We start from the raw sequence: 14388 nt of genomic DNA, 5'->3' as shown, positions 1-14388 counted from the left end.
CTTTGGGCCAGGTGGGAATGCCCATGTGTCTCTCTTGCGGGGGCTGGCTTGACACTGTCCCTTGCAACACTGAGGGTCTGTTGCATCATCCCTGGTGCTCTGGTGCAGGGTCTGGGACCCCTTTGAGGGGGCCCCTGTGATGGGCCACGTCACCCCCTTCTGCTGTGGATAAGCTTCCCCCCCCCGTGAGGACCCCTCAGCTGGGCTCCTTTGCAAAGTGGAGGATGGGCAGTCACTGTGCCTCTGACCAGTGGCTTTTCCCAGATACCCAAAGCCTCTCCTCCCCCCGCCCTTTGGTGCAGGGGGTCTGTGTGAGCCTGGCAGCTGATAGCCCTGGGGCTGTGGTCTTCACCTTGGAGGTGTTAAGCTTGTGCTTTGTGAATGTCTGCAGCCCTGAGTTGTTACTTTATCTTATCTTCATCAGCGATCAGTGTAAGCCCTCAGTCAGGTAGTCTTCTTTGCAGCTTTTGTAATACAGTTTTAAAAGTCCTTAAGTAAATGCTTAAGTCATAAACTATAATATTTCAGTCTCTTGACAAGCTGCCACTTTCAAAACTGTACCTGGTGGCTTTCCATGGCACCTGTGTTGTAAATTGCTAACCCTGTGTTAAAGCATCGTGTTGGAGTTTTTAAAAAGTCGGTGCTGTTATGCCTGAAACTGTACACTTTTTAAACCTTAAGTGTTTTAATACTCTTTCACTAATTAAATGTTACACATGCTAATTAATCGACAGCTGCTGTGGTAGCAGTCATGTATGGAAACAGTACAATGATGTATTAGTGATGTTCTTGAACATTTCTGTTTTGGAATTGGCATAAAAACAAGGTTTCACCTAATGAAGCATTACATCCTTCCTCAATTGATTAGCTCCTAAATTCTTAACACATTGGATTTTTTCTAACATCGTTGCTTAGCTGTATGGGATGAGGTGTGTTGAAAATTTGGATGCCATCAGTTCTTGATGATGAGTTTCTGGTCAGAATGTCACGTCTCTCATCACTGTAAGCTCCTCCTCCTAGCATACGTGGCCACTGTATAACTTCTTACATCTCCAATACCCTCTGCTAATGCTATCACCTGTCATGTTGAAATGCACATACTATTATATGTAATATATAGGGAACAAAGGAGGCTGATTTTCACATGCAGGAGGGACTACCTCTATCAGAATTTGATTTAATCTGTTGTTTCTTGGTGCAGCCAACAGCTCCCGAAATTACTGTGCTATGACTGTTGGTTGGCAGGGAAGACTTAATAAAAAAGCTGAAAATGTCTTGTCATCTAATTGCAGTAATTTAAGAGTCTTTTGGGCAAATTCTTTCACAAGGTTTGAACCACTAGTCCTATTCTTCCTCTGAAATTGAATATTTTTCCTCAGGCTCCTTAGAAAATATTGATCAGTGTCTTCTACTTTTGAGCTCACATAAAATCAGTTTCCTTCATATTATTTCACAAACTCAAAACTATCCTGAAGAGAATTGAAAACAGGTCTTGGTAGCCAACATGCTACAATAAAATACTAGTGCAATGTATACCCCTCAAAAAACGGAATTGTTTGGTATACTCGGTTCTGGCTCTCATTCGGCATCATCTCTGTATGGACCCATGGCCTCCACATGTGCAATGACAACCTTTCACTTCATCTACAGAAATCTTTAGGTGGAAGGGTTGTTTACTTACACTTTTGTAAGCCTGCTTGTTAAGAGTTTCTTGTGTTAGAGTTTGGATAATAAAAGCTGAGTTTTCCCTCTCTTTTAAGGAGTTGCCCAGTGATAAGAAGTGATGTTGAGTAAATGTGTCAGCTGTGTAGTGGCTATCATTAGCTCAAGAACTAAACCAGAAGGGAACCTGTCACTCTAATCTGTCTGCAAGCTGAAGAAGGGCAAAGATTTCTGTTGTGGCAGGCATTGCAAGCAACAGGAGTTGACTCATTTTATCTGGAAGTCAGTGCTTGGCAAAGCAGATGTCTGACCCTGGATCTTGTAGTGAAGAGATACTTTGTCATCTGTCTGCTGGGTAGGGCTTGGCTTGAATTCTGACTTACTGGTACCTTGTGTGAATTGAAGTTGTGTTGCTCATGGCTTGAAGACCTGGCTGACAGCCATGAGGAGCGTTTGTAGGTGGTCCTACAGCAGAGATCCAAGTGAAGCTGCCCTTGGTTAGGGCTTTCAGCTTAATCATTACTCTCTAAGCTGGTCAGATGGGATGTCTCAGTCTGTGTTATGGACTGCTCAATGGGATGTGTTACTTGGAGGTGTAAGTGGGGTTCTAAGAGTGTTGTAAGAGGTGTGCTGAAAGTTCATCTAGGTAGTAGACAAAGCTCCTAGTTACTACTTTAAATGAGGGGTGAGAGTCAGTGCTATTCTTACTGAAAAGAAAGAAGTTAATGTGGCATTTTACAGCTGTTTGCTCAGTGAGTAACAGCACCTGGGCTAGACAAAACTGGTAGACTTTGTAAAACTAGTGTGACTTTTGGGGGTTGTGTGGGGTACTTCTGTCATCCTGAGAGTAGCAACAGATGTTGACTGCTTCAAGCCTTCCTGGTGCATGGGGAGGTCTTGCTCTGCACAGTAGGCCCCCAGTGGAAGAAGCAGTAAGGGCAGTGCTGAAGATACAGTTGTCTTTTTACTTTTTAGTAAGACACTTGTATAGTTTTGATTCAGAGGATGAGTTTATGGGGGTGACTACCATGTTCTTCTTCTGTTTTCCCAAAATTACAACTTCACTGATTCTCTCTGCCTAATGTTTAGCAATGTTATCCGTACATGATGGGCTGATGGGGGTCACAGAAAAATAGCTTGTGTAACTTTCACCTGAAGAAATAGGCAGCAGCAATGCTTTTTCTTTTAATGAATCCTGAATTGCTAAAAAGACAGTTCAGGAAGATTGCTGTGTGGGGGGTGTGTGTGCTTCAGTGTTCCGACTGTGCCTTGTGAGCTTGAAATTTAAGAACAGTGTGAGAAATTCTTGAAAACAGACTTGTGGATATTTAATACCAAGCCATCAGAAAACCACTTGCTTCATTGTATCTGGTAACACAAGATGGGTGCTTTGACTTTAAATAAGCAGTAGAAGATGTCCTTCCACGTCCCACTGCCCTTTGAATTTCAGCAATGCAAACAATGATTGGTAGAAAATACCCAAATTTTGAAGCTGTACAAAGAAGAAAAATGCTTTTTCTGCATTTCAGGGGGAGATGAGGAATTTAAAAGCCCCTAAACCCCTTATGTGAATTCATAATTTTTCTTCACTCTTTGAAAAGTTACTAACAAAATGAGACTGACTTTCTTGTGATGCATGCTGTATGAAATTACTGATTTTCAAAATGCAGGGGTTTCTGAGTTGTTTCCGTTTCAGTGTCTGTTCCTGTTTTGCTTTCAAATTGTTGAATATGAAAATCTGTGTTAAATTAAAAAAGTAAAAGTGACTGTGTAATTCTTTAAACATTCCTAAATTTTTCCAGATAATTGAATAACCTCTCTGAGTATTTGTGTAATACGAAATTACATAAAAAATACATTAATCTAATTGACATTTATGTAGGAAAGGAATTAGAGTTTCACCACACATTTTTGTGTTATGGTGTGGTTAATTGCTTTGTAACTTAGAGCACTAAGGTAGACATTTGTAAAGAATATGTTGATATTTTGTAAAGAAAGAGCTTTTGCCTGTTAATATAGCCTCACTAGAGTAAACAAGCAAAAATCAGTGGCTGTTAAACAAACTTAAGGATATCTTAGGAAACTTTAAAAACCCACATTTTTTTTAAAGGAGGTCCTTTGTTAGATATGAGGTTACTGTAACGCAGAGTTGTTTTTTGACCATGCTGATTCCTTTTCATGCCTTTAATCCTACTTTGCTGTTAGCAGCTAGAATGATACTTAATGGACAAAATTGGTGTAAGTAAAGGCTTCAAGGTGCTGAAGTTCCTGGGAATACACTCCAAAGAGAAAACAGTTGATGCTTTCATTAGGCATGTGATGTTTATTAGGAAATGTGATATCATCTTCCTGCTTTCTTACAAGGAAAGTGAGTTTTAAGCCGCACAGATGGCATTTTTAGTAGTACAGTTTCCTGCTGTCATGACAGTGTAGGCTGACTGAAACTTTTTCTCGTGATAAAGATTTCAATCTCATATCAAATTTGTCTTCAATCAATGTAGAAATAGTAGTGTAGTAAGCCAAATGGATGCTTAGACAAGAATAATATTACCTGCCATATAGGAGGAGATGGAGGATTAATTGGTGAGTGTTTGTAAGAGATACTGTGAAGATGGAGCTTTCTAGATACATGCAAAAAAAAATACTCCAAAGATATGGTAGAAAGTCTTCAAATATGTTGCTTTTTCTTTTGGCCATTGCTTCTTAATAATCATTGCCAACAAAATAGTTGAATTATATTGCTTGATTTTAACTTTAATTTCAAGATGCTAGTTTAAAATGAATTTATGAATTAAAAATGCTTTTTGAAAACTCCGTGTTTTAATATTTCTGAAAGATAGTATTATAATGCTTTTATCCTTTGGAATAATGTTGCATACATTAGAAGACAATTTTGCAGGTTACCTTGACAGTCTTGACCATCTTATTTAGAGTTGTCTTGAGGCTTGGATGTATTTATTTAAAAACAGAACAAGTTTCCATTATCTTGAGTTGTGTAGAGAATTGTGTGGTCGGTGAGATTTAGCTTGTCCAAGGGTTTATCTGAGTGTTTGCTCATGTGTTAATAAAATGCTGTAATAGGTTGATGGGTTTGATTGCCTCCTAATTCAGTGGTTGTGTGCTTAGACCAGAGCCCCAAGCTTGCTGTCAGAAAACCCTGGGTGAGTGCCAGCACATGTGCAGGAAGTGGCGTGCCTCCATTTGCTACTTTCCCGTTGTCCTGTCACGCACATCCCTGTGCTCCCCATTCCCTTGTTTTACTCATTTGCTCTCAAAACTTGTCCTCATCCTCCTTTCTTCCCACCAGTGACAGAGCTGCCCTTTCCTACCTTGTCCTGCTTTGTCAGGAGCTGTGTCCTTGTGTTTGCCCATGGCTTGGAGGCACCTCTGTAAAGTAGCAAGGTGGTCATGGGCAGTCACTGCTGGCCTTGGTGGGGTGTCCTGTACCCCAGGAAAGTCATCCCTGTCCCTAATAATAGGACCATGGTCATCAGCTCTGGTGGGGACTGTGCTCTGGCAACTGCTGGCTAAACTGATAATAAATAACAGTCTGGAGATAAATGCTCACACTTGGGTAAGTATCTCCAGATAGAAGCACTCCAAAAGTTGTTTTTTATTTTATTATGTTCTGTTACTTTTCACTGTTCACCTACTGATTGTGGTATCTCCTGTGGGTGTCCTGTACTTTTTTCTGTAGAGCATAATTAATATCACCCAGTGCTGTCGTAAAACTAATATTGAATTGTGGTCAAGGTTAAAAATGAATGAGTTTACTGAGCATACATAATGAATCGTTACTTAAGAGTTTTTCCTCTTCTGTTTCTCTCTCATAAAATGAAGGATCTTTTTGTTTTAGAAAAACATTAAGGCACTAGCAAAGCCTCAGTTGCTGTAATAAGCATTCACTCAGAAAAGGCTGGCCTTGCTCTTACTAGAGCAATAGTGTTGGTGGCATGGATGGAGGGGGTTCCTAAAGGTTTGTAGTGAATTTATCTCATAGCCTATACCAAAACCACAGATCTGTGAATGTTCAGTTTTTCCACCACAGTTGCTAACGCATTAGAACACAAAATTCCTTAAAATAATTTGGCCAGATATGTTCTGCCTTTTTTTTATCCTTCAGTTTAGCAATTAAAATGGGGTTGAATTAAGTCCTTTGACTTGCTTTCAGTTTTGTGCTCTTATGACTACGACTCTTGGACTTTTGCCTATTTTCAGGTGATTTTTTTTTCCCCATCCAGCTACCTACAGACCCTGGTCTGCTTAGCTTCCAAGTTTAGAGGAGATCAGGTGCTTTCAGCCCAGTATAGCAAAAGTGCATAAAATAGAGCACTGTTTTGTTGCCCTGACTTGATATTTCAGAGGAGGAAATTAATATTATTGAGGAAGGCAATATTTACTTTTAGTTTTTTTTTTTTTCTCTGTGAATATAAGAATTGTTGAGTTACTGAGCTTGTGCATTTGTCTTGGGAGAAGTGTGTATGTGTGAGGTGGTTGGACATAGATAAAAATCTGTAAATATTTGTATGCATATGTGGTGCAAACTTTAGACAGAGAAATGTATTTCAACAGTGTCTAAAGGCTTTTTCAGATAAAACAATGCCTTTGCTGGAATTAATTCTGAATTCTTGTTTCTCTTTGCTCATTCTTTTTATTCATATTTTTTAACCAGAACAAGTTGGTTGTGGTATTCCTTATATTTGTGTCTTCACAATTGGAATTGTTATCAATAGATGCAGTTATTGTGATTCATAGTTTTTCAGACAATTAATTGAGATTGTGTGTGTGGAGGGAAACAAATTAATCTGTTGTCTCCATAATTCTCTGTGCCAAATTAAATTAAATAAATCAATTTTCCTTCTTTTCAAATGCATACGCTGGTTCCTTGAACTAGCATCTGCTAACTTGGTTTAGTCATTGAAGATACTGTCTGAAGCATACATGTGGTTTGGCAAAGTTAATATGTATAGAAAAACCCAAATTTTTTCTGCTGCGAAGTGTATAGCACTTGTTCAGTATGCATGCTACCACCTGGTAGCACTTCAAAACAGACAAATTATTGCATCAAAAATACTGTCCACATTAGCAGCGGTGCTATAAAAGGAATATTGTGGCTATTTTTCAGTATATTTTGACCAGATTAACCAAAATTTGCCATGTTCATGTTGCCAGTTAAATTCAGAGAAGTGTTAGCACAGAAACTGGATGCTGTCTCTTCTGAGGGACTTCTGTCTCCCTTGGACAGTATGCCTAGTCTTGAGTAAATTTTAGGGAGTTTTATTTCATATGTTTTCTGGGTACTCAGCATTCTTCAAGGAAATAATATTCATCCTCAGATTCATTCTCCTCCAGAGAGTCTTTTTGAGGAGGCTGTAGAAGGTGAGGGAGCAGTAAAGGTCCACTTTGTTCTTGAACTAGTGACCTGCCCTCCTGAAGGCACACGTCATTTCTGCATTAGAGCACAGTTAAAGAACAAATTTGGGAGCCATGAGTCGAGACAAGCACTTAGTTGTGAAGGGCAGACCGAAGGCTACGCAGGTGTTAGTGGTTTGTAGCATAGAGTTGGTTGTTCCCTCCTCTGCACAGGGTCCACTGCAGCAAGCTGGGTGAGGAGCAGCATAAAACCAGTCAGTCTATGGCACCTAACCCTGGCACAAAGTTCTTCCGCTTCAGTAAGGCTTGGCCTTTTAGGAGGCATGTGGATTGCTACTGTTAAAATCACATTTCTTAAGGTGTATCAACTTACATTATCTTTTGGAAATTAAGGCTTTGAGCAGATGAGGTGTCATCAAATACATTGTCTCCAGGCCACCACTGATGAGGGTTTCACATCACAGTATTTACTGATAGTCTGAATGTGGCCAGGCTGAAATGCATCTCCTCTGATGTAACAATAACTATTCAAGGACTAAATTTCAGCAATGTGCACATGCATATGTGACCCCGTGAGAGGTGAATTCTAATGAATTTTTGTTGGTAAAGAAACAATTTAGTAATAGATAAACGTGTATCATTTGCCAGTTGTTTTTGAGCTCTAGGGTCTTAGGTTTGTTTGCATTTTAGAATAATGATGGACCTTTCTTCAGTGCCTCAGCTGATTTGTCCTATTCCGGAATTAGGTTTTCAAATAGTGAAATTATTGACCAAGGATGTTTTCAGGTATAGAAAACATGGCTGAATTGCCCCAGGGTTAACTTCTTGGCCTTGTATCTGATATATTATATATTATATATTATATGTTTTTTCTTGTGTGGTTTTTTTGGTTTTTGTTTTTTGTTTTTTTTTGTAAGGCAGGGTGTATATCTCCTATATGTTAAACCCAGGATAAAGTTTCTAATTTTGGCAGTACTTTCTAGGAAAGGAAAATGTCTTCATCTTATTCTAGTTTTTCTTTAATCTTTTACAAGATTTATTAAATTGGGTTTATGGGAAAAAATACCCACCAAACTACTGTAATAAGGTTTACTGTCAAGATTTTTCAGTCCAGGCATTTTGGTAATACAAATTCACACAAGTCAATAATTTTCAAACCAAACACTCCTATAGTTTTGCACTTTATTTGCTTCAGACAAATTATGGTAACGCTTTCTAGCTTCCTTAATCTCCCCCCATTTCTTTGCAAACTAACAAAAAAATCACCATTTTAGAGGAAGGAGAGAGTTTTTTAATAATAGAAGAAGAGGGAATCTTTTGTTTATAAAAATCTACCTCAGAAAGGCGCTCAGGAGAGGGGTGATGGCTCAGGAGACAGAGGTTGCACGTTCTCAATGCAAGCAGCACCACTGAGAAGTGCAAACACGGCTGTAGGCTTTCCTCATCATAAGGACACCCCATAACAAATAATTTGTTTTAAAATGTAGGTACACTGTGTTAAATGTGAGGGAGAAGGAGGAAGCATCCTGGTCTGGCTGTTTCCCTGCCCTTTTCTTTGCTCGCCTCAGTTCTGGGCACTCTCAGACTTAGGGGCTCTTTTAGTGTCAACTTTGCAGAGTGGCTTCGATAGGACTGTGACACGGAACAGTGAATTCATTAGAAAAAGTGCACAACTGTCCCAAATGCTAGGAGACTGAGTACTAAATACAAGGAGAAAGCTCTTGCCCAGTCTGTGCTAGGTAAAAAGAGGATATTCTGTAGATTGGGGAAACGATGTGAAGAAACAGTGGTAATAGTATCAACAAAAGCAACTTGGGGGCTGTTACCCATTTGTGCAAGTTGGCAGCTTGTAGGAGCTATCTAGCTACTAATACATGTTATAAAATATATATGTTTGGTTAAAAGAGTTTCCATTTCTCCCTGGTGGGGACTGCATCATGTTTTAATTTCTGCAGTTGTTTTCCCAAGGCAAAGATGTTAGCTATTGATGCTTTATTGGTTCTTTGACATTTTTTCCACTATTGCCTTCATTATCATCTAACTGCTAACAGTCATGAGGGGAGGAATTGCTGACATGAAATCTGGATGGTTTTCAGTGAGTCCTTTTTCTTCTGGACAGTATCTCTTACATCGTGTTTAGTTACATGTTGCTGGGTGTACTGTGTTTAAGAAAAGAACTTGTCCTGGAACTTTTGTTACAAGTTAGCTCTCAGATGAACACTTTTAAGAGCATGATATGCCTGCATTCAAGTTTGCAAAAGATCTGGATGTTTTCCTGCTCTTGATTATTACACTTCTCAAGGGGGAAATTGTCTGGATGTATCAGCCACATGATTTCATAGGAATCTATGTCTAAGTATCTTTTCCCCATCATTACATGACCACCTCTACTTTGACAGTGTCCACCATTACAGGAGAATTGCCACTGCAAGGAGCAGTCTAGCTCAGCTATCTAAAAGGCAACATTTCATTTAATTTCATTTAATTATCACAAAATCCTTTGTCCGTTTCAGCTGCTTTTGAAAATCCTTTCTAGTTTTTCCTCTTCATGACTTCATCTGGCTACAAAGGATCTAACTATAATTTCATTTTTTAGCATGTTGTAGCAAGTAATGTGAAAACAGGTCATACTTGCTTTTCACACAGATACACCTTTGAAAAGCATTTTTTAACCAAAAGAGTTTATTCTAGCTACATTTAATAACTGGACCATACACTTTCTTCAGTTCAAAATCATGGTTACAGCAGGAGTCTTCTAGTTTGTTCAGGAGGAGGACTGTGTTCTTGTTTTAATTACAAAATTTAGAAATTTACCATCTTCACCTCCAGAAAAATCCACCAAAACCTTTTAAGTTAAATGACTGAGCTTCTTCAACAAACTAGATCTTAGCTTGGCTTTTGAGACAAACACTCAATGCTGAAGCATTGAGCTCTGGGTAAGGAGCTTCAGCCTGGCCTCTGTTTCTGGAAGTAGTACAATGAGCTTGCTTTGGTCTGGCAAGGGGGAAGGTTTTCATTCTGACTTGGAAATAGCTGTTGGATCAACTGTGCACTCTTCTGCCCTGAAGAGTGTAGAGGCATCTCCAGATTTGCCTTGGTATAGAGACAGGCACATGGTGCAGCCCTCTCCTTTACTGGTTGAGTGTTAGAGGATTTCAGAATGAAGCCTGGGTGGTTTTGCTGTATTAGTTTTGGGATGCTGTATTATCGTGGTGCCCTGGATAAAACACAAATTTTAAGTAATTTCTGTTAAGATGCTATGAAATAGAATGCAATCACCAGCATATACTGATAGAAGAAGTCTGCAAGGGTTTCTGTAAGTATACATGTATACTTACAGAAATATTCTGTATTCTGTATTCAAAAATACAGTCAGATATGGCAATTTAATGAGAAGGGCCACAAGACTGCAGAATGTAGTTTGTGCTGCAAGGGTGAGTGATAAGGTGGAAAAATATTTGTCCAGTCTTGAAGAATGTCTCCTCATATCTTTAAACAGTATGTTTGGATTTTTTTCCCCCTTTTGCAAGGATATGAAGTGGGGTCTGAAAATGTACCACATTCTGCGTCTAATTAATTTGTGTTGCTTTCTTTTATAATGAGTATCATATTTTCATCTGTACAAGGAGAAGCCTTGAAAAAATAAACCAAAAATGAATGCATTGTGTGTGTGTGTGTGTGTGTGTGTGTTAGTTATCTTTCTAATTTTTGCAGCTGCAGGCAAAACTTAAGGATTGTGTAGTGTTACTGCATTTGATTTCCTGTCAGTTGGCTCCGAGTGTTGGTTCATCTGATAATCACACTGAATTCTCTTTCTTTAAATTTAACCAAAAGGCACTGTGTCTGTCTGTTTAAATGGTCTGATAAGTGATAAGGTGTGTTGTTCTGTTTGATGGGATTATGTGAAATATTCCTGAATAGAACTGTGCTTCATGAAGGTGATCTGTTTGAATGAAGCATTTAATAGAAATAGAATTTATGTGTAGGTACAATGAAACATTGCAGCTGTTGGTGTAAAAAACCTTACCAAAAAATGTTCTCTGCTTGTTTAAGGTGACTTGCGGTGTATAGATATATGTGTATTATATACAATAATACATACATGCATGCATCCTTTGCATTTATATATGCCTAAAAAGAAGAAACAGTGTTGAAAATTGGAAAAAAAAATGCAATCAAAACTATTTAACAGCTACAGCTGGTTCCCCAAACTCTAATACTGAAAATGTAGTTTTATGTTGTGAAAAAGACAAGAGTTTATAATCTATTGCATATACTCATTAAATAATTCTCCTTTTGATTCCAAAAGTTACCTAATTCCAGACAGCATTGCAACTTAAATCACAATAAGTCTTTGTTACTAAATGGTAAAATGTAACTGCTTAATGAAACTCAGTATCAGATTTTTTTTTTAATTAATGAGGAAGGTAATGCACGCTGTAAATGATGTGTAACAGTTTGTTGATCACTTCAGCAATTAACTGCAGCTGAAAAAAGTCTGCTTACTCAGGCTGGTCTTACTCTCATTCTCTGAGGAAACTCTGGATTTTAATGAAGACAGTCCAGTGAGTAAATAAATTTCTAGGCAGTTGCAAAAATGAAAATAAAATACAATTTATTCATTTAATATCAAGCTTTCTCTTTAAATAGAACAGTTTGTGTAAGTTTACTTTTTAAACATACTTTTTATTTAATCTAGTTCAGTACCAGATGGAAATGATGCGAAGCCTTCGCCACGTAAACATTGATCATCTTCACGTTGGCTGGTACCAGTCCACATACTATGGCTCTTTTGTCACTCGTGCCCTCCTGGACTCCCAGTTCAGTTACCAGCATGCAATTGAAGAGTCTGTAGTTCTCATTTACGGTTAGTATGAGGTTTCCTTTATTACTCTTTTCCCCTCTTAATATTATTACTACTATTTTTGTATTCTGTCTTTTGCCTGTAAGAGTAGCCTGGCAGGCCTTTTCGAGTAAATACCAACCCTGTGTCTACGGCAGCCTCAGCAGCAGCTAAGTCTAGACAGGGTTTCCTTCTTTCTGTTTATTTTTCTTGCTATCAGAGCCCTGATGTGTACGTTTTGGAATGCTGGAGTAGCTGCTTCATTTTTATTCCTTCATCTCCCCTCCCTCGTGGAAGGGGCTGGTGGAACCCGACCAGATGTCTAACAAACCCCGCTTGCTAGCGTGTCTGGCTCTGTACGTGACTAACCAATCATCACACGAGTTGCCAAGTTTTTTTATACCTCTGACAGAAGCATACAAAACCTGGACTGTTTCTTAGCACAAAGATTTTTTTCTTTTCTGCCTATTTAATGGTGTTTCCTCAAGCTCTCCAGACCAGATGTTCTGTGCTGTATCAGAACCGTAGGCAATTTAACAGCTTTATAGCCTCCCCCTCCCCAAACACTCACAGTTTGCCATATCTGGCAGACTTGCATATAGTTTCCAGCTGAGAAGTAAATGTAACGTCCTGAGTATCTGTCAGAAAAAATACTAATGAATACGATCAATCTTATGAGCTGCCCCAAAATTGTTTCAGTATGTTAACAATTGGATTACAGTAAAGAACAAGTTGTTAAAGTATACTTATATTGGCTGGAAACATTGCATCATCAGACCTTGATGAATTTTCCACTTGTTTCAGTCTATTTTGGTTTTCATTTTATCACCGATTGCTAAAAGTTTTACTGTGTTAAGTTTCAGACAACATGAATGTTAACACAGCTTTTATTCTCGTGTTGGCATGCTTCAGCCGTTATCATGCTGCAAGTGTTAAGCTTCTTTGTCCAAGGAATGTAACAGTTTGTTTAGAAAATTTCCCCCTAAATTCAGCAGAGTATGTCAAGGCAAAATGAATCTTTGTATACACCAGTTACATCGTCATGCACAAAGCAGCATGGCAACTTGATCAGAATTAGCTTATTGCTACTCTAAAATTACTCTTTTTTTGGTGTAAAATGATGTTTAATTAATATTTTAATTTACGGCAGAATGACTGGAAGGGAGACTCTTTTTTTGAAATGAGGTCACTCTTACATAAGTTCTGTGGATAATTCATATGAAAAAAGAAAATGTGAATTGGACCTTTAATGGGGAAATAATACGAGTAGAATGGGTCTAGATTCCCCTCAAGTTCTCTAAGTTAAGTTTAGTAATTGGCTTCACTGTATATTGTTGTATTTTACATTGCAGTACAATAGGACTACCTCTGCTGTAGTATCTTTTCTGTGTTTGTTGCCTTAATTTTTTTTTCCACTAGGACTTATTAGTAATTTTCCTTCTGTTTATGTCATTCAGATATTTAAAATGAAAACGGCACTCTGGGTTTGGTAATAATAGGCTTCCTTCCATTTTTAATAATAGATCCAATTAAGACTGCCCAAGGGTCTTTGTCACTGAAGGCATATAGGCTGACTCCCAAACTGATGGAAGTTTGCAAAGAAAAAGACTTCTCTCCAGAAGCGTAAGTAACTTCAAAGAATGTTTTCTCATAGGGTTTGCTAAATTATTTGGGATGCAGAATGGTACCCGGGATTATGGAACACTGTATTTTAAAATCTCATGTAATGAATAGTGTGTGCTGGGGAAAATGGGCCTAAATGGGCATTGATAGGCGTGCAGTGGCACAGTGCGCTGAGAAGGCTTGAAAGGCTGTCTGGGCATCTCTGTAAGTGGTGGAACCTAAACTGGGTTTGGGGCTAGTGAGTGAATGTGCTCTAAAGACCATAGGGTGTATAGCTGTATGTTGGAACAGAGCCAAAAATAGAAAAAAGAAATGTAGGAAGGGAAATAGTTGGTCTGTCTTAAAGCTCTTTTTTTTTTTTTTCCAGAATGAAAATAGAACAGCTATTTTGGAATTGCTGTCCCTGTGTATTTATTCCAAATTAACTCCCCCTTGTGGCCACAACCTTCTGGAGTAAAATGGGATAGTTAATTACTCTGTTTCAAAAGATTAGCTGCTTGATACAAGTGCAGGCCTTAGTTGGCATCCTTTGCCTCCAGCTGCTTGGTGTTCAACAGCAAAAGCGCAAGCCCTTGTTAAAATCACTTTGTTGAGGAAAAATGTAATCGTTCCATTGCTTGATGTCTAAAACTCTAATGATGAACAAACAAATCTGTGATCAGTCAAAAAAAAAGGGGGGGGTGGGGGAAGGGTTGGGGGGAGGCAAAAAGCAAAAGTTTTTGTTCCAAAATCCAGTATGAATATAAAGAAGTTAAAGCCCTATTTCCTTAGAAACTTCTAGATCATGCTTTTATTTCCAGATTTTATGAAGGGTATTACTGTCTACTTTATTTACTTTATTATAAAGCCATAGCAATAGATTTCTATGTGAATATTGTAACAAAATA

At 38.4% G+C, this 14388-nt stretch overlaps 1 protein-coding gene across 1 annotated transcript in view; it reads left to right on the top strand.

The window, feature by feature from the left end:
* EIF3H (eukaryotic translation initiation factor 3 subunit H) overlaps window positions 1-14388 on the top strand; it is a 99059-nt gene that overhangs the window by 70110 nt on the left and 14561 nt on the right. The window contains exons 3-4 of the mRNA XM_032131910.1: window positions 11735-11902; window positions 13402-13501. Of these exons, the coding sequence (XP_031987801.1) occupies window positions 11735-11902; window positions 13402-13501 (268 nt within the window). The remainder of the gene's footprint in view (window positions 1-11734; window positions 11903-13401; window positions 13502-14388) is intronic.

This window comes from Corvus moneduloides, chromosome 1 (genome assembly GCF_009650955.1).
Source record: "Corvus moneduloides isolate bCorMon1 chromosome 1, bCorMon1.pri, whole genome shotgun sequence".
NCBI lineage: Eukaryota > Metazoa > Chordata > Aves > Passeriformes > Corvidae > Corvus > Corvus moneduloides.
The sequence above is the reverse complement of the archived record's forward strand: the minus strand, read 5'-3'. Positions and strand labels throughout refer to the sequence as shown.